At 41.6% G+C, this 19,079-nt stretch overlaps 2 protein-coding genes across 2 annotated transcripts; one reads left to right on the forward strand and one right to left on the reverse strand.

Annotated features, from left to right (window-relative positions):
* Positions 1–2,231: 2,231 nt before the first annotated feature.
* Positions 2,232–9,920, forward strand: pks1 (polyketide synthase 1). The gene is made up of 6 exons (XM_014181150.3): positions 2,232–2,289; positions 2,382–2,535; positions 2,703–2,863; positions 3,738–3,941; positions 4,042–4,223; positions 4,369–9,920. Exons 1-6 carry the CDS (start codon positions 2,232–2,234, stop codon positions 9,850–9,852), a joined length of 6,243 nt encoding a protein of 2,080 aa, XP_014036625.3. The 3' UTR covers positions 9,853–9,920.
* Positions 9,921–11,086: 1,166 nt separating this feature from the next.
* Positions 11,087–17,786, reverse strand: ptchd3a (patched domain containing 3a). The gene is made up of 4 exons (XM_014181147.3): positions 16,835–17,786; positions 15,873–15,994; positions 15,588–15,733; positions 11,087–14,003 (listed from the first exon to the last, which is right to left on the reverse strand). Exons 1-4 carry the CDS (start codon positions 17,567–17,569, stop codon positions 12,043–12,045), a joined length of 2,964 nt encoding a protein of 987 aa, XP_014036622.2. The 5' UTR covers positions 17,570–17,786; the 3' UTR covers positions 11,087–12,042.
* Positions 17,787–19,079: the final 1,293 nt, after the last annotated feature.

A 19,079-nucleotide genomic window follows, 5' to 3' on the forward strand; every position in this document is an offset into this window, starting at 1 on the left:
GCCATTTATTTGAGAAATATTGTCCATGCCCCCCCCCCCCCCCCCACACACTTGCAGTCTGAGATTGTGAGTTCGCCCCCTTTAAAAGTCTAAGTTGTTTCAATCAAGAAAGTGCTGTAGCAGTTTTGGGCATGGAAGCCTCATGCATTTGATATGTTATCAAAGTTATGAGAGGGGAAAAATGGTTGCTATTGGTCGCAGTCAAGAATGTAGTGGTGGGCGAACTCTGATCGCAGTGAGTAAAGTAACGCTCCCTATACTTTCAATGCATTCTTCCGCAAAAGGTGGGTAAATGCTTGGCCAAAATAAAAAGGTGCCTAAACTGCGTTCACCCTCCACTACACCACTAGTTGCAGATCTTATCCTACTAGACCTATAGCCTTTTCACTGCAGAATATTAGTGGTATTAAAAACCCATATGTTTTGTGGTAGGTGGTATCATTAAAGTGACAATCGGCAGTTGAAACGACCAAGCATCGCCCCTGTTTTAGTAAAAAGCTGAGGGATGGGGCTGAAGTGTAACTGCTCCAATTCATAGAGCTATGGATGCAAGGACTGACCATCCCATTGTATCAAAATTCTACTTTAAACAATGTTATCAGCCTATAGTGTTTGTTTACATTTACTTTGGTTACAAACATTGGAGTTAAACCCGCTTATGTTTTGGGTTCTGACACGGTATGACTGTTGAACTAAGCTCACAAAGCATTTAGAAGCTAAATTCTTCAAGAATGAATGGGTACGTATAATTAATTTAAAAGTCCAAAAAACTGCAGATTGTCCCTTAAAAATGTGTTTAAAAAAATAAACTTTCATATACATATAGAATGTAAATACAGAATGGCTGTAACAGTGTTCTGACCCCTTTATGATGCCTCAGTGAAATGTGGAACTGCTATGGTTGACTCTCTGAATGTGAAGTAATTCATCTGCATTCACTTTATGTAGTTTTCATTTATGTATGTACCCAAAGTGTGCCAGATTTGCCCTCTTCAGCTGTTTTAGGCCCACGTGCCCTCTTCTGAGCCCAATATGTAAAGGAAATATGAAGGGGGCTGTGTATATATGTGTGTGTAAGGTAGATATACTTCATCTCTTTCTCGTCATTGTAAATGGATCTTGTGGATGTTGAATAAAAGTTATTCTAAAATCATGCTGTTTTTCTTGACTGACTTCTCAGCTCTGGTTGTGAGATTTTGGCCGGGATTAATTCAAACCATTGTTGCAGCACTGCGCTGCTCATGTGCCTCACAATTTCCTTAAGGTTTGCATTCATGGTCAACACTGTGGATTTCAGCTCAAGTGCAAACTTTGAAGGTAGAGTTGGCGATGCAGGAAGTAACCCGCAATATTGGACTTCTGTAAACAACTCGGTGCGAAGCACAAAGCAGAACTTCGGGTGTTTTGGTCACGCAGTTATCATGTTGCAGCGGAGTGCACATGTACTGTGAGTGCATTGTCTTTCTATTCTTTGACCTTTAACAAACTGATGTTGGATATACTGACCTGAGACTGCACTCTTTCTGTTAGCCAAATTGCCCTCAATCACAAACAATCTTGGATGTCTACCATCACTTCCTGTCATCTTAGTATTGGTTCCCCTTGAGGGAGAAGCCTAGCTCTCCTTCCCCTCGTTAGATGCAATTGGTCTGATATTCTATAGATGACGATGGAACCGTATAAACCGTTTTAGTCACCACATCCATTTTTTCCGTGTAGTCTGTCTAGGTTTTGTAATAATGATAACTGAACAAAGAGATTTCAATAAAAAGTCTGGGCAACAGAAGAGAACATAAGCATCCATTGTATGCACCTGAACAACTTAACCTCATCTCAAGCCTGCAATTAGTGACTTCTGTTTCAAACTACCCTAATTAAAAATTGCTCAAAAGCTTCTCTAACAAATCAATCTATTGTTGGGGCCCCTGCTCCCTTTGTCTTGATGCATCTGACTGTGATCAGTGAGACGTTAGTTGATTTATAAAGAGGACCAGGGGTAGAATACGAAAGTTGTGGCCAGAGGACAAACACAGCTCCAACAGGAATGGTTCAGCTGCCAGTAAGGACTGGTTTGCAAAAAAAATTGCGTTCGACAAAACTTTGAGGGACTTTGAAATGGCATCCTCCATTCATCAGTCTTTGGATAGGAGGTAAAACGCATGAAAGACTGTTCTCAAGGTCAGATGATTTTACATTTTGTCAAAGAAGGTCGGTTGTAATGAGGTGCAAAGATGGAGGACAACAAAGACGAAATTGCCATAGTTGGGATAGGATGCAATTTCCCTGGAGGTAAGAATGGATCAGATAAGGAGTTGATACATTTTGTTTGTCTAAAGATAACACAAGCCAGAGTGATTCCAAGTTTTGCCCTTTTGTTTTAGGTGAGGGGCTTGACAATTTCTGGAAGGTTCTATTGGAAGGGAGGAACTGTGTAGTAGACATTCCAGGCGAGAGGTTTGACAGCACTTATTGGTATGATCCTGATGATAGCAAACCTGGGAAGACGCAAACAACCAAAGCTGCTCTCATAGATGGGTAAGATATTAAGACATTCTTGCTCTATTCACTTGAATAGTTGTGAAGTTGCATGAATAATATTGAAAAATGTAACTTTCAAAGTGTTTGTTATATTTTACATTGAGGCTTGTCTTAATGGTAAGGTAAAGTAGAAATCTGTAATGGGAATATTTTTTATCTCCCAGGTTTAATGAGTTTGATCACAAGTTCTTTGGCATCACTGAGGCTGAAACGGATTTCATGGACCCTCAGCACAAGCTCCTACTCCAGTGTACATACAGGGCATTAGAGGATGCTGGAATACCAATGGAGAAAGTCAGTGGGACCAGAACAGGTGTTTACATAGGTAACCATCATGTAAAAAATTGGTCACTAAAAAAGTACATATCCATAAGAAAATGTTGTGCTTTCTATCTTGTTTTAAAGTATTTAGGGTTGTGAAATAAATTGTGGTAGTGACTGCAGTAGTAGTGGAAAAAGTTGGTAGATTGAAAGATTGATTGATTGGATAAGATAGGATAGCCTGAACATGTGAAAGTTGGTTTGGTTTCACTAGCTTGAACGTTTCAAGACTTACTGTTGGCAAGTTATTTAATGGACATTTATTTATTTATAGTTGCAAAAAAATATAGAAGGATTTGAAGTTAGGATAGCCTTAATGTTTCAATGGTCTTGTAGCTCTATTGGCCAAGGAGCAGGACCATTTTGATTAGCTACTTATGTGCAGTATTTCTATGGTTCTCATTCAAACCCATGTTAAATTATACACATTTTAAATGGTTATAGTTGGAAAAGTATATATAGTATCAAAAATATTTTGGCAATCAATCTAAGTAGGGTCAGTCTCAACATCTCAATATTAATTTGGAGTTGATAGCTTAAACGGTCTATGGGCCTAGTTTTCCATTGAAATGCATTGGGAGCTCATTTAAATATTATTATAGTACAAAAAGCATATTGTTATAGTACAAAAAGTATAAATGCTACCAAAAATATTTTCTCAAGCAGACTACGTTGTCAGTCTGGGCATTTGGAAGTTGGTTTCGTGTTTATAGCTAAAATCTTTTAAGCTCCTGAGCGGGCGGAAGAAGTCAAATAATAATAAGTATGTAAGAAATCTACAGTTTTGCTTTGTCTTCAGCAAGCACACTTAATTGCAGTGACACAATATAATGTGGGAGGACAGTGAATAACACTCTGCAATGGATGTGTTCTCACAGGTCTCATGAACAGGGACTATGAGACCCTCCTGAACAACAGACCCAGCACCATAACCCACTACAACGGCACAGGGACGGCTATGAGCGTGGCGGCCAACAGGATATCCTTCATCTTCAATCTCACTGGTCCCTCGTTTGCCATAGACAGTGCATGTTCCTCCTCCTTGGTGGCTCTCCATTCTGCCTGCCAGGCCATCAAGCAAGGTAGTTGTATTCATAATTACCATCAGAAGGACATATCATTTTTTGGCATATTTCAGTCATATTATTACCACTTAACTGTTATTCAATCTGCTTTACTCAGGAGACTGTGAAATGGCTCTCTGTGGCGGTGTAAGCTGTATCATAGAGCCGCGAGTCTTTGTCGCTCTCAGCAAGGCAAAGATGATTTCACCTGAAGGCACCAGCAAACCTTTCTCCAGCAGAGCAGATGGCTATGGCAGAGGAGAGGGCTGCGGGATTATTCTGCTGAAGCCACTGAAAAACGTAAGAGTATAATGTTTACTATGTTTTAAATTGAACTAATTTGAAGTTGTTTAATTTTGAACCACATAAATCACTAAGTTCCATTTTGTACCATAAATAAATAGTAACATTACAGCTAATGGTACCAAAATGTGTCCTTGAACAGGCTCTGAGGGACTTTGACAAGGTATGGGGCATAGTAAGAAGAACTGCAGTAAACCAAGATGGCCACACTGTCACTCCAATCACCAAGCCATCCATGGTCCAGCAGGTAGAGCTACTACACAGAATCTACTCGGCAGAGTCTGACCTGTCAACTGTCCAGTACATAGAGGCTCATGGGACTGGAACTCCAGTGGGGGATCCCATAGAAGCAGGCAGCATCTCCAAAGTCATTGCCAAAGCCAGACCCCCGGGTTCAGAAACACTCCGCATCGGCTCTGTGAAAGGCAACATTGGACACACAGAATCTGCAGCTGGAGTTGCAGGTCTAATCAAGGTACTCCTAATGATGAAGCATGAAATAATTGTCCCTTCACTGTTCTACTCTGAGGACAGTGCCAGTATTGACGCTAAAGCGCTCAATGTAAGAGTTCCGATCAAAGCAGAGAAGTGGGAAAAAACAGAGCCCATGGCAAGGCTAGCTGGCATTAATAGCTTTGGATTTGGAGGGACAAATGCCCATGCGATAGTAAAGGAGTATGTGCAGGGCAACAACACCAGATTGACTACTTATGACTGTCCCAAGTTGTTTGTTTTGTCTGCAGCCTCAGAGAACTCATTGGCAATGTCTATCACAGACACACATCAAAGACTTAGCAGAGATAAGAAAACAGACATACTCACTTTGATGTTTACCTCAGCATGTAGGAGGAGCCATTTGAGACACAAATACAGGAAAGCATTTATGACATCCTCTGTCCCCGACTTAGAGAATCAACTGCAGTGTGCGATGAACAGGAAGCTTGAACCATCAAGGTCAGATAACAGGTTGGTTTTTGTGTTTTGTGGGAATGGAGTGACCTACAGAGGAATGTGTAAGCAGCTTCTGAAAGAGGAGCCAGTTTTCAGAGAAAAGGTCAGAGAGGTTGAGAATCTCTTCCAGAATTACAAAAGTACTGGCATCTCACAAAAGATAGCAAACAATTTTGACAATGATGATTATACCAAGCCAGATGTTGTTCAGCCCCTCCTCTTTGCCATTCAGGTTGGCATTGCCAGTCTCTTCAAGCACTGGGGCATCAAACCAGATGCCATTCTTGGCCACTCTGTTGGAGAGGTTGCTGCTGCCCACTGCTCTGGTCTGTTGTCCCTTGAGGATGCAGTGAAGGTGATCTACTTCCGCAGTACTCTGCAGAATAAGGTAACAGGAGGGAAAATGCTTGTGGTCAGTAACATGGCTGTGTCAGAGGTCCTGAAAATCCTTCCAATCTACTCTGGGAAGGTTTGCCTGGCTGCCTTCAACAGCCCACAGTCCTGCGCCCTCTCAGGTGATGCAGACGCTATAGACAATCTCCATCAAAAGCTGACAGCTTTGTTTAGAGGTAAGAATCTGTTCCTCCGTGTACTGGATGTACCTGCTGCATACCACAGCCATATGATGGATCCCATAGTGGACCATATTGAGGAAAGTATTGGTTCTTTGACAGCGAACAAAATGGATTGTGAGCTTTTCTCAACAGTGACCGGAGACATGTACACCCATGGAGACTTTAGCACAGGGAGATATTGGGCTAGGAATATCCGAGAGCCAGTTTCATTTGAGCATACAATGAAAGCAGCGACCAAAGACCAGAAGAATGTGGTCTTTGTGGAAATAGGCCCTAGAAGGGCTCTGCAAAGGTACATCCAGGAGACTCTGGGAAATGACACTATAGTTCTGTCCTCAGTGCAGCCAGAAAAAGATCATGAGACAATGCTGACCACTGTGTCCAAACTGTTTGAACAGGGGGTCCATGTAGACTGGGACAAGTTCTACGAAGGCTGTGAGGCATCACCAACACCTCTTCCAAGATATCAGTTTGATAATCTGACAAAAGAGGTGTATTTTGAGGCTGTAAGACAAGGAAACGAAAAGACAGCTTCCTCTCAACACCCACTGATATCTCAGACAAAGCATGAGAGCAAAGAGCACAAATGCAATCTTTCATCAGATACTGCAGCATATCTCTGGGAGCACAAAAACAATGGTGTTGCCATTGCTCCAGGTGCATTGTATGTTGAACTGGCTTTTGCCTCAATAATGGCAAGTTCAAGACCAAAGATGCCTATTTGCTCGATGCAGCTAAGTGTAACTTTTCAGAGCTTGTTTACACTCAGCACAAACTCTCATCATTTGAAAGTGGTACTGGAGGCAACAGAGAATGAGACCATGTTTAAGATACAGTCTCCCTCAGCAACACATGCATCAGGCACCATTTGTTGTCGAAGTGGGCGAACATTGGTTGAGGAACAAACCATTTGCCCCGATGTCATTTTCAAAAGGTGCAAATCAGTGGTAAAGAGGGAGGAGGTCTACTCATTCCTCTCCCGTGCAGGTTTTGAGTATGGTCCTATTTTCAGACAGCTGGATGATGTACATTTCGGCGGTGAATTCAAGGAGGCAGTGTCAGCAATTAAGGTCGCAGGTGAGGTGCTGAAACAGCTTCATGAGTACTTCCTTCACCCTGTGGTGTTGGACTATTTTCTGCAAATGACTGCTATGGTAGCTGTTGGAGGACTGACTACCAGGCCAGGTTTCCCATCTGCCATTGGCAGTGTGGTAATAGCAGCACCTCTGCAGGAGGACATGATTATGTATCTGAGAGCAATTCAAGAATCCTCAGACTACTTAGATGTATGTGGTTGCTTTTCCAATAAAGACGGACGTGTTTTAGTGGAACTAAAGCATGTGAGGATCTCGTTTTTAGGAAATTGCTCACACGTTGCAGAGTCATTCTTCTTTCACAATGAACTTTTCACCATCACTGACAATACCCGTGTAAGCTGTAAACCCAAAGCCTTGATCTTTGAGGACATCCTGGGAGTTGGCACAGCATTGAGGCCATACCTACACCAAACATCATTTTTTGTCTTGAACAGAGAGTTTGGGTCCAACCCACAAGTTCGAGACTTAGTGTCTCACTCTCTTCAAGGTGATGCTGGTGTAGATTTACAGGAGGTACTGTTCATGTGGGGTATACAAGACCTCAGTCATCTGTCGACTGAGATGGCATTGGAATGCTTGGTTGACTGCTGTGAGCATTATCGTCAGATTGTTCTTGCCTTGAAAGAAAACAAGTGTTCCTGCACAATCCGAGTCATAACCTACCGTTCAGCAGAGACGACCGTAGACCATGTCAGTCCTGGTTTTGTCCTGTCCGGCATGGCAAGAGCCTGTGCTGCTGAGATACCAGGCCTCTCCTTTCAGCTGATTGACCTTGCTTCTGTGTCAAGTGAAGACATTCAGGCATTGGTTCATGTGATTAACACCAGCAAACACCCAGAGGTCATGATTAGCAGGGGCCAGATATATTCAACAGTGATAGTCCGTACCCCCATAAAAGGGATTGCCAGCTCTGAGAGAACTGTCTACTCTTTGAGTTCTGGGCAGTTCATCCTTCAAACTGCTGATCCATACAGAATGACTAGCTTGTCTGCCATGCCTTGTGATGTAAAGGATAACCACATCCAGGAGAAATCAGTTGAGATTCAGCTCAGTGAGATTTGTGTTCATTCCTCAGACTACTTTTCTGTCAGCGTCTCTGATCTGAACTTTGGCCAGACAATGTACTGGAACAAACATGCATCTCAGAAACACCAGCTTTTGGCCCTTGACTTCAGTGGCACTGTCACAGCTGTAGGGAAAGATGTGAGCAAAATGAAAGTGGGAGAGCATGTCGTTTCATGTTATCCCATTGCTGCATCTTCTAAGGTTGTGATTCCTGAAGCAGCATGCTACAACCCGAAGAGGCTCCCATTTCTGAAGGAGGCTCCATGTGTGTCCTACTTTTTGCTGGCATGGGAAATCTTGTACAGAGCGTTATCCAGAGTCAAACAACAGAGGAGGTTGGCCATCATCTCCTCTGTACCTGACTCTGTTCTGCTGAAGGTCTTAACCCAAACGGCAAACAAATCAGGATGGAATGCCATCGTTCTGCCCCAGTTTAGTGGACAACTCCTGAACATTGATCAGTGTAATACATTTGTTGTATTGCCTCCCTTTGATCCATCTGTAGTGGTAAGAATAAGCAGCGGAGCCACAGCAAAGAATATTGTTGTAGTCTGTGACAACCAGGTGTCATCCTCAGCAAACATTTTTGCACATGAGAGTGAACATACACACATCCAAACACTTCACGTGTCAAATGTTTTCCAGAGAGCCAATATTAAGGCACAGAAAACAAAGATCCACAATTGGCTGAGGTCATTACATTTGGATGGTGTATCGCAATCTCTGCAAACCATTACCTTTCAATCGACAGACACAAGAGATCCTCAGCCCACTGTGCACTGTGAGTCCTACTTCAGAGCTAAGGCTGTGTCTCAAGTAGTTTTGGGTCATGCGGATTCAGAAAATACAGTATCTGATATCCCTTTGCTAATGAGACCACGGCAGCTCTTTAAGAAGAGTTGTGTGTACATTGTGACCGGAGGGCTCTCGGGTTTGGGACTTGAAACTGTGAAGTTCATTGCTCACAGGGGTGGCGGATGCATTACAACCCTCTCCAGAAGTCCTCTGTCAGCTGAGATGCAGTTTGAGATGGACACTCTCCAGAGGAGATGTGGGGTGTCTATCATGAGTGTCCAATGTGACGTGTCAGTGTCAGGGCAGGTTGTGAATGCAATCACAGCAATTGTACAAATGTTTCCCTCCTGTCCAATCAAAGGAGTGTTTCACAGTGCAGCTGTGTTGCATGATGCTTTGATCGAAACCCTTGACCGATCACACTTCAATAAAGTTCTTCGACCCAAAGTGAATGGGGCATTGAATCTTCACTATGCAACACTGCACAACAAATTGGATTACTTTGTGTGCTACTCTTCCATCTCTTCTTTCATTGGCAATGCTTCGCAGTCTAACTATGCAGCAGCCAATTCGTTCCTGGACACATTCTCTCATTATCGGCGAAACCTTGGGCTTGCTGGACAGTCCATCAACTGGGGGCCTTTGAACCTCGGTCTCTTGTTGAACAAAGACAATTTCCAAAGGTTTCTTGAGGCAAAGGGCATGATGATAATGGAGGTTTCAGAAGTCCATGAGGCCCTTGAAAAGTGTTTGTTGATGAACAACCCACAGCAAGTCATTTGCAAATTCAACTTCAGAAATCTGAGCAACCACGTTCTCTCCCAAAACGCATCTCTCAGAGGCAGGCTGACAGCTTTGGTCGAGCAAGAACTTGAGAACACCAACATGACAGAACCCATGGTCCAACAGCTTTCACCAGCACATGAGAATGTCAGGGCTATGCTAAGTGAAATCACCAATGTTAGCATAGATGAGGTAAATGACGACACTGCCCTGTATGCACTGGGTATTGACTCAATGTTGGCTATGACTCTGCAGAATTACATCTTCCAAGAGAGCGGTGTGAATGTTCCCCTGGTTAAACTACTGGATCCAAACACCACACTGTCTACATTGGTAACACTTCTGAAAGAGGGTGGGTAAGACAGCAAAGTGTACTAGCAACATTTAAATATTTGACTGAGTATTCTGGATTATAACACTGTCTAATATCATTTGTATTGGTAAATGTTCAGTTTATTTTAAAGGATGATACAGTGCCTTCGGAAAGTATTCAGACCCTTTGACTTTTTCCACTTTTTGTTACGTTAGTCTTATTCTAAAATGTATTAAATTGTTTTTCCCCTCATCAATCTACACACAATACCCCATAATGAGAAATGAGAATTTTTTGCAAATTTATTACAAATAAAAAACAGAAAAACCTTATTTACATAAGTATTCAGCCTCTTTGCTATGAGATTCGAAATTGATTTCAGATGCATCCTGTTTCCATTGATTATCCTTGATGTTTCTACAACTTGATTGAGTCCACCTGTGGTAAATTCAATTGATTGGACATGATTTGAAAAGGCAGGATCGAGCCAAAGATGAATGGAGCAAAGAGATCCTTGATGAAACCTACTCCAGAGCGCTCAGGACCTCAGACTGGGGCGAAGGTTTACTCCCCAAATACAGGTATTCCAAGTTTGTAGCGTCACACCCAAGAAGACTTGAGGCTGTAATCGCTGCCAAAAGTGCTTCAACAAAGTACTGAGTAAAGGGTCTGAATACTTATGTAAATGTGATATTTCCGTTTATTTTTTTATTTTTTTTAATTAGCAACAATTTCTGTTTTTGGTTTATCATTATGGGGTATTGTGTGTAGACTGATGAGGAAAAAAACGATTTAATACATTTTAGAATAAAGCTGTAACGTAACAAAATGTGGAAAAGGTTAAAGGGTCTGAATACTTCCCGAAGGCACTGTATGTTAACATTTTGTGAAATGGAGAAGGTTTAGAGTTTTGTTGAGTGTGGCTTAAAGTCTAAGTTGCAAAAATACCCCTACTCCATTGATACGAAAAGCTCATTGAATTATCCAGTGACATAATCAAAGCCTGAGGTTTTGTCAACTATATTATACTATATTACCAAGAATAAAGGCACATTTTCAGTCTGCTCCTGTTTTCTTTTCATTTTAGATCATTAAGCTCATTTTGCAGCTGCTTACATAGTCTTTAGCTGTAAACCTTGCTGCATAAATAATGAAAAGTTCCGTGCCATTGTCATTCTTCTAAACAGAGGCGTTAGCAAGTATGCAAAACCCACAGAATAAGTAGAACATTAAAGGAAGTACTCACATTTTGTCATTTGAGACAAAAAAAGTGCAGAGGAATATCCGTAAAGGATATGGTTTATTGGAAATAGTCTGAAAGCAAGTGAGATGATTTTTATTTCAAATGCATAGTATAGTACTCCACAAATGTTGTTTACAAGAGGTGTTACAGAAGCCATTGAGTATTATGAGGTCAAAATATAAACTCCTAGGTAATAAATTACATGGTGAACAAAACAAATATCAAACAATTAGATATCAGCACAAGTTTTCTTCACTGCATGTATTCACATTGCCACCTTGTGGTTTACAAACATCACCTGTAGAAATCAACTACCTAAACCAAGGGTAAGCAAGGACAACATCATTTATTTTAACATTAGAAATTGAATAAATGTGAAAATGAGTAAATACTGTTTTATTAGGTTTCAATACATAGTATAGTATGTGTTTTAACAGTATCAATAATTAACAGATGACAATATTAATTATCAATTGCAAACCCAACAGAACTGATAATGTTTCTAGGAAGTGCTATTGTAGTTATTTTAACATTCTATATCCTTTAAAGACATTGAGAGAAGAAAGTTAAATCAATTTCATTTTATACAAATATATTGGTAATAGTACACAATCTCAAATTGTACAGATCATGAACACTATTCTAATGTATCAGTAAAGCTTGGGATTCTTTAAATACAAATATGAACATGCTCATGGGGGTTTTAAAATCCATCAACAATGCCACATATATATAGTAACCCATCAACACCGATGCATTGCTGCGAAGTTAAATAATGTGTTTTGTAGAACTTTAACAGTTAACCAAATTGTATGGATATATTTTACATGATGGCCACTTGAAGCTTATATGTATGAGTGCCATCAACAAAAATCCAGTCAAAAAGGTTTAAACCATAAAGCATTGTGATTAGGGCTTTACGATTGACATAAACCTCATTTGTAAGATACGCCGCATGAAACAACAACACGTGCTTTATCACACAGTGGGGTGTTCAAGGAACAGGATCTGCAGAATCAGAGCAGTTGATAACCGGGGCATTACACTCCTGTAAAACTGGTGGTTGGTTATTTCCAATCACACAATGATGTTCACCAGACCCTAGATTTTGGTTGCAGTTGACCGTGACAGCGTCATTACTATCTGTGTACATCTGAACTTCATATGTTTGACTATCAACTCTGAACATGGGAACTGTGCTTGCCATGCACATCTGACCACTTTGGGTGTGATGGGTGTTGACAGTCAGTGTCCAGACTGAGGGACAGGGCTGTGTCGGGAATAATTGTTGATTGTCTGGCAGGAAGGTGTGATTGTCATAGATTTGCTTGTCATGATCAATGGCTTTCTCTTGGATGTTTTTGGGCTGGCAGTTGGTCATGGCTTGGTTTTCCAGCGTCCTTTTCTCCTGAGGGCTGACATTGCCTGCATTGCTGCTGCAAAAGTCAAAGAATGTCAAAAAGACAGGGATAAAAGTTATGCCGTGGAACAGTCCGAAAAAGATGACAAGGAACATGATCTTGAAGAAGGTTCTGAAGATGTAGTTCTTGGAAGCAGACAGCACTATCACGCCCAGTATGGTTGACAAAGCACCCTGAAGTATGGGATAGCCCAAATGGAACAGCGCTTCCACGGCTTTCTCGTTTGCAGTCGGCTTCTTATTGGAAACAAAGGCATAGGAAATGTGTGCGGAGAAGTCCACGGAGAATCCAATGCAGACAACAAGAATGATCATGGATATGGTGTCTAAATTAACATCCCACAATGCCATGAAACCAGTGACGCCCACAATGACAGAAGCGATGGAGAACGTCACCCACAGGCAACAGAGAGGGTTTGGAATCAGTAGGAGGGAGATCAATAACATGACTGCTGTGGTGACGGAGATATTCTGAACGGTGTTACTCACTATGACAGCATACTGATCATGGTATATAAAGACAGGGTGATATACCAGTAGAGGGACAGAGCATCTCCTAGCAGTGTCTCGCAGATTGTTTAACATGTTCATTTCATCAAGGGCAGTAGTGATATTGACAGTCTGGATGAAGAAGCGTGAGGCGCGGATGGAATTATTCGTGAAGTTTACATCTTGCTTGAAGTCAGAGTAGGATCTCAGAAACGAACTTAGGTTTGTCTTGAAAACATTTTCAACACTCAAATTCAGATTTGTATGGTGCCCATAATATTTATACGATTTCAGCCAGGATGTAAAGATATCTTTCTCAATAAAGGACAGGTTTTTGAAGTCCTCTACACAAGATTCAAGATCCAACATATTCTTTTCCTCCCAGTATGCAAATTCACCCCTTATGATTACCATGATATTTGGCCCATACTCATAAAAGTAGGCTTTTTCGTCATCATAATACCTATTCACATATGAATCATCAGCAGCTAAATTGCGAAGGTCAATACCTTCCTGTATCTGGAAGCATCCATAAATGCTGATGGACAAATAAACTGAATAGAGCAGGATTACACACACCTTGGTCCAGGGCTTTACCAGAAAAGGGCCGTAGTGCTTCTTAAAAAACTGATTCATGGGCTGTACTTCCTCTGCTCCAGTATGGCGGTCGTAAGCTCCTCCCACACAGCACAGGTCGTACCATTTTGAGCGACCCACGGGGCAATCCTCTGGGACCTCCTTGCACGTCAGCCAGTGCTTGTTGCTGTTCTCACGCCTCCCATTCAGTACGAGGAACGCCCCGAAGAAGGTGATGCTGTAAAGGAAGCAAAACAAGATGGCCGTGCTGGTGTACAGGCAGAAGGATTGCACAGAGCGGAATGGAGTCATGAGCCCGATGTAGAACGCTAACACATCCGTCAGGGTGGTGATGGTAATAGAAATGGCCGCCTCCTTGTATGTGTCTGCTAAGCGGTCTTCCACCCGGGCGTGAACGTTGGTCTGCTGCCAGCAGGATATGAGGATGAACATGTCATCAACACCAATACCTGCAGAGGAAATATAATGTATACAAAATATAATATATACTGAATAAAAATAGAAATGCAACATATAAAGTGTTGGTCCCATGTTTCATGAGCTCAAATAAAATATCCCAGAAATGTTCCATATGCACTAAAAGCTTATTACACATTTGTTTACATCCCTGTTAGTGAGCCTTTCCCTTCGCCAAGACAATCCATCCACCTGACAGGTGTGGCATATCAACAAGCTGATTAAACAGCATGATCATTACACTGGTGCACCTTGTGCTGGGGACAATAAAAGGCCACTCTAAAATGTGCAGTTTTGTCACACAACACAATGCCACAGATGTCTCAAGTTTTGAGGGAGTGTGCAATTGGCATGCTGACTGCAGGAAAGTCCACCAGAGCTGTTGCCAGGGAATTAAATGTTCATTTTTCGACCTAAGCCACCGCCAACGTCGTTTTAGAGAATTTGGCAGTACGTCCTCACTCCTTGCCTCACAACCGCAGACCACCTGTAACCACGCCAGCCCAGGACATCCGGCTTCTTTACCTGCGGGATCATCTGAGACCAGCCACCTAGATAGTTGAAGAAATTGTGGGTTTGCACAACCAAAGAATTTCTGCACAAACTGTGAGAAACCGTCTCAGGGAAGCTCATCTGCGTGCTCGTCGTCCTCACCAGGGTCTGACCTGACTGCAGTTTGGCATCATAACCTACTTCAGTGGGCAAATGCTCACCTTCGATGGCCACTGGCACGCTGTAGAAGTGTGCTCTTCATGGATGAATCCCGGTTTCTGTACCGGGCAGATGGCAGACTGGTGTCGTGTGGGCGAGCGTTTGTTGATGTCAACGTTGTGAACAGAGTGGTGAATGGTGGCGGTGGGGTTATGGTATGGGCAGGCATAAGCTAAGAACAACAAACAATTGCATTTTATCGATGGCAACTTGAATGCACAGAGATACCGTGATGAGATCCTGAGGCTCATTGTCATGCCATTCATTCACCGCCATCACCTCATGTTTCGGCATGATAATGCACGGCCCCATGACGCAAGGATCTGTACACAATTCCTGGAAGCTGGAAATGTCCCAGTTTTTCCATGGCCTGCTTCCTTACCAGATATGTCACCCATTAAGCAGGTTTGGGATGCTCTGGATCGACGTGTACACCACCGTGTTCCAGTTCCCACCAATATCCAGCAACTTCGCACAGCCACTGAAGAGGTGTGGGACAACATTCCACAATCAACAGCCTGATCAACTCTATGTGAAGGAGATGTGTTGCGCTGCATGAGGCAAATGGTGGACACACCAGATACTGACTGGTTTTCTGATCCACACCCCTACCTTTTTTAAGGCATCTCTGACCAACAAATGCATTTCTGTATTCCCAGTCATGTGAAATCTGTAGGTTAGGGCCTAATGAATTTATTTCAATTGCATGATTTCCTTATACGAACTGTAACTCTTTGAAATTGTTGCATGTTGCGTTCAGTTTTATTATATCTTCCATTTAGCTGAAGCTTTTATCCAAACCGACTTAAGAGTCATGCACCCAGGATTTGAACAAAACAATATGAAAAGTATCCATAGCTCCTTACCCAATATCAGGAAAGGGGAGTTAGCCACAGTCATTACAAAAGGCACTCCAATATGCAGCATCATCCCGAAGGCAGACAGCACAGCAAGCCCTGCAGATAAGACTCCAAAGGTGGCCACCCATACCTTGTTCCTCACACAATCAAACCTGTTGAAAAACAACCACATACCGGTCAGACCTTGGGCCTATGTGAATCAAAGAATCCTCAAAGGTCAGTCACTGATGAACGCCATAATAGTTTTGCTGTGTGTTGTATGTATATAGTATGTATATAACACATACATACCTTAAGCAAGACACAATGGAAAAGACTATGGCGATAACATATGTGATGGAAAACAAGGGGATAACGTCCCTGGTGTTGGCCTCGAATTCCACCTGCCTAGACAGTGATGTAGAATGTGTAACCTGGGGAAGATGAAATGCAAAATTAGTGCATGTCATCATTTATGCTGTCAACCTTCCCATCCAAACACACACGCACGCACACCACACACACACACAAAGACATAAACCCGTGCCATAGGATTACTCTTCCATACAGTACAGTACAGTATAGTGCTGAAAAGCAATGTACTCAATAACAGTATACACTACTGGTCAATAGACGCTGCACTAGCTTGCTCTCTTCAGCAAGTGAACTGGCGGATCTCCCTACCATCTTCTCTCATCTCTGGCCTGCCGCCAAGAGACCCATCCAAGTGAAGGAAGAACAATGGCTATTGATTTATGTAAGACTTGGCCGTGCTGAATGAGCCACAATCATGCAATAGAGACCGCTTATGTGCAAGCAGTTCAAAGACAAAGATAACGGCTATTCAGTGTGCGATTAGTCATGCTTCATGGCCCATGGAATTCTGTCAGCACTACCCTCTAAACGAGCCACAAGCAGACTAATCTGTGTGAGTTTCTGTGGTACTCGTCATCATACGGTGGAGTAATTCTGGTGCAGGATCATTTTAACTCAAGAGGAAATATTCCACAAAACAAATGCGTTTTTTTTTTTCGTTGTTGTGTGTCCCATGTGTTAATCTGTGTGAAAGACTATGAGATGGGGATGCATATCTTACAAATGGTGCACAATCTCATGTTCGACATTTTATTTCTATAAAAACGAAGACATACTAATTAGGAGGTAGATATAGGAGGACCAAAAAGATTCAACATTCCGCCAATAAATAAATACATTCTATATTATGTATTAAATCCATGTCTGGCTACATTGTTATATGGCCTAGGCCTACTTACCGTGATGAAATTCAGTGACTGGTTGGAGGGGAAAACCTTGAGGAATTCGTTTAGCCACAGATCTGTTGTAGAGCGGTTACCTTCTTTCAGACAATAAAAAAGTCGTATTGCTTTAGCACTCTTTATGACTGTTGAGCTTACATTAACTCCACCGACAGAATATCCTAGAAATATTGTTGTGAATCCAAAACGGAAAAATGGAAAGGTGAGTTCAGTCTGGTCAATGTTGCTACCATAATGATTCATGATATCTAATATTTTATTGGGAATACATTTATTGGATTTTCTGGCGCAAAGTCCTTCATATGTAAGCTGTTCATGACCTCTCGAAAGTTTTATTTCCCGGACCTTCTTGTCTAAACGTAATATTTCTTTGATGGCTCCATCGGTGAAGATGTTGGGATCTCTTGAGACCGCTATGAAGGATGCAAATTCCCCCATGGTGTACAGTCTCTGGTTTGAATACACCGAGTTATTCAGCGGAAAGTTCTCTTCTACAAATTTCCTCTCAAGTTTTGCGGGTCCGTTTACTGGTGTAAATTGGTCCTCAATGTTGTTGGCCTCCATGTCCTCAAGAAAATAAAACCCAGTCCCGAGCGCCGTAGAGATGACCAGGGGACAGATAAAGAACCACCAAGGATGCCTTCCCACGAAACGGCCGAATTTCTGAAATCCAATGGAGAATGGCTTCTCAACGCAGTCTGTCCGACACCCAGCCATATTAAATACCGGCATTTTGGAGAGGGAGAAAAGAGGCAAAACTTATTAGTTTGATGTCTTGTTTGACATAAGGAATGAATTACACTCCCAACAAGACGCGACTTCAGTTTTGGTTTCCAATAGCTGATTTTAGGCTACTCAAACTTTATTCCCGACGAAAACTTCATTTTACCAGAGGCTTGAATTCATAATAGATTCGGACATTAGCATTTTCTGACGCACTAGCCTATGAAAGTACTGTGAAATCAGCCTAGAGCGACCACTCTTGGGAGCTCATAAAAGTGTCCCTGAGGGTGTGAAATTCACACGATACCCAGTTTTACATAGAAAATAATCATTGTTTTAATCGAGAAAAATCTTTCCCAGTTCATTATAACATTCATATGACCATGCTGAAGTTGGCTATTCCTAGATAGACTAGAGTCGGACTAACCATAATAATAACAATAATAATAATAATTATTATTATCATCATCATCATCCTCATCACAACTAGCTAAAGTGGACAAATATTGGCCTACATAGCATATACTGATATTACAGTATATGCTATGCTATGATTATATGATCATAGCATATACACTGATTTATTACACTGATTAGACACTCATAATTAATAAATTATGTATATTAATTTATCCGGTTTCACGATTTGAATATGCAAAAGAATAGGTTGTTTTTTTCTCTTAAAACCTTTCGACAGCAGGGACAAGGACAAATGTGTAATTTCTTTGAGTAGGCCTTTAGTCAAGAGATGTCCCTGTTTCAGAGGTTATGTCAGTTATATATAATATTTTACTATGTATATATTTATCTTAAGACATCAGCAGCTAATAGAAATCAATGAGGATATACTCACAGCGCCAGCGCATCTTGACGCGTCTGTCCTCACTCCAGCCAAATGCTATGGAAGATGGTAGGGTCATAATATTCTGAACAGGAACATTAATGAGAAGAATAACTCATTCATGGCTACAAAGTATGTGATTCAATTATGACGGTGAACTGGAGTTTGCAAGGCCAATAATTATTTTCAGCAACGTGATTTGGCAATCAATTCATTGGGCCAAGCATAGTTTGCTTGTGGATAACAAGTGCTTGCCATCACTGAATAGAAACTCACGAATCATCTATAATAGATTCCACTAAATAATACGTTATTATAAGATACATGAAAGTATAACACATAGTCGTCTCTTAAATTATAGGGCTACATGGATGTAGTTTCAATATAGGCCTCTCATACACATTATAGGCACACTAAATAACACAATTAACACATTTCTTTCGTTTAAAGGGGCAATCTGGGATGTAAATAACAACAATCCCAAAGAACGGTTTTTGTTTCAACCCCGTCACTTGTTGGTAAACAGCTGAGGGATGGTGCTGGCCACCCTCAAATTCATAAAAAGTATTGTTTTAACCATGTTTTGAAGCTATAGTGTTTGCTTGCATTCTTTACTAATAATTCAGTAAAACAAGCATATATTTGGGGTTCTGATGTGGTAAGACAAGCGAATGAAGC

This window comes from Salmo salar, chromosome 29 (genome assembly GCF_965601325.2).
Source record: "Salmo salar chromosome 29, fSalSal1, whole genome shotgun sequence".
In the NCBI taxonomy this organism is placed as follows: Eukaryota; Metazoa; Chordata; class Actinopteri; order Salmoniformes; family Salmonidae; genus Salmo; species Salmo salar.

What these genes read in the sequence shown, in the direction of transcription:
- pks1 (XM_014181150.3), top strand. Translation starts at nt 2,232, where the DNA reads ATGGAGGACAACAAAGACGAAATTGCCATAGTTGGGATAGGATGCAAT. An exon ending in CAGAACAGGTGTTTACATAG is followed by an intron (nt 2,864 to 3,737) that starts GTAACCATCATG and finishes GTGTTCTCACAG; the next exon opens with GTCTCATGAACAGGGACTAT. An exon ending in TGCTGAAGCCACTGAAAAAC is followed by an intron (nt 4,224 to 4,368) that starts GTAAGAGTATAA and finishes GTCCTTGAACAG; the next exon opens with GCTCTGAGGGACTTTGACAA.
- ptchd3a (XM_014181147.3), bottom strand. Translation starts at nt 17,569, where the DNA reads ATGCCGGTATTTAATATGGCTGGGTGTCGGACAGACTGCGTTGAGAAG. An exon ending in AGTCACTGAATTTCATCACG is followed by an intron (nt 15,995 to 16,834) that starts GTAAGTAGGCCT and finishes CATCTTCCCCAG; the next exon opens with GTTACACATTCTACATCACT. An exon ending in CTCCCCTTTCCTGATATTGG is followed by an intron (nt 14,004 to 15,587) that starts GTAAGGAGCTAT and finishes TTTCCTCTGCAG; the next exon opens with GTATTGGTGTTGATGACATG.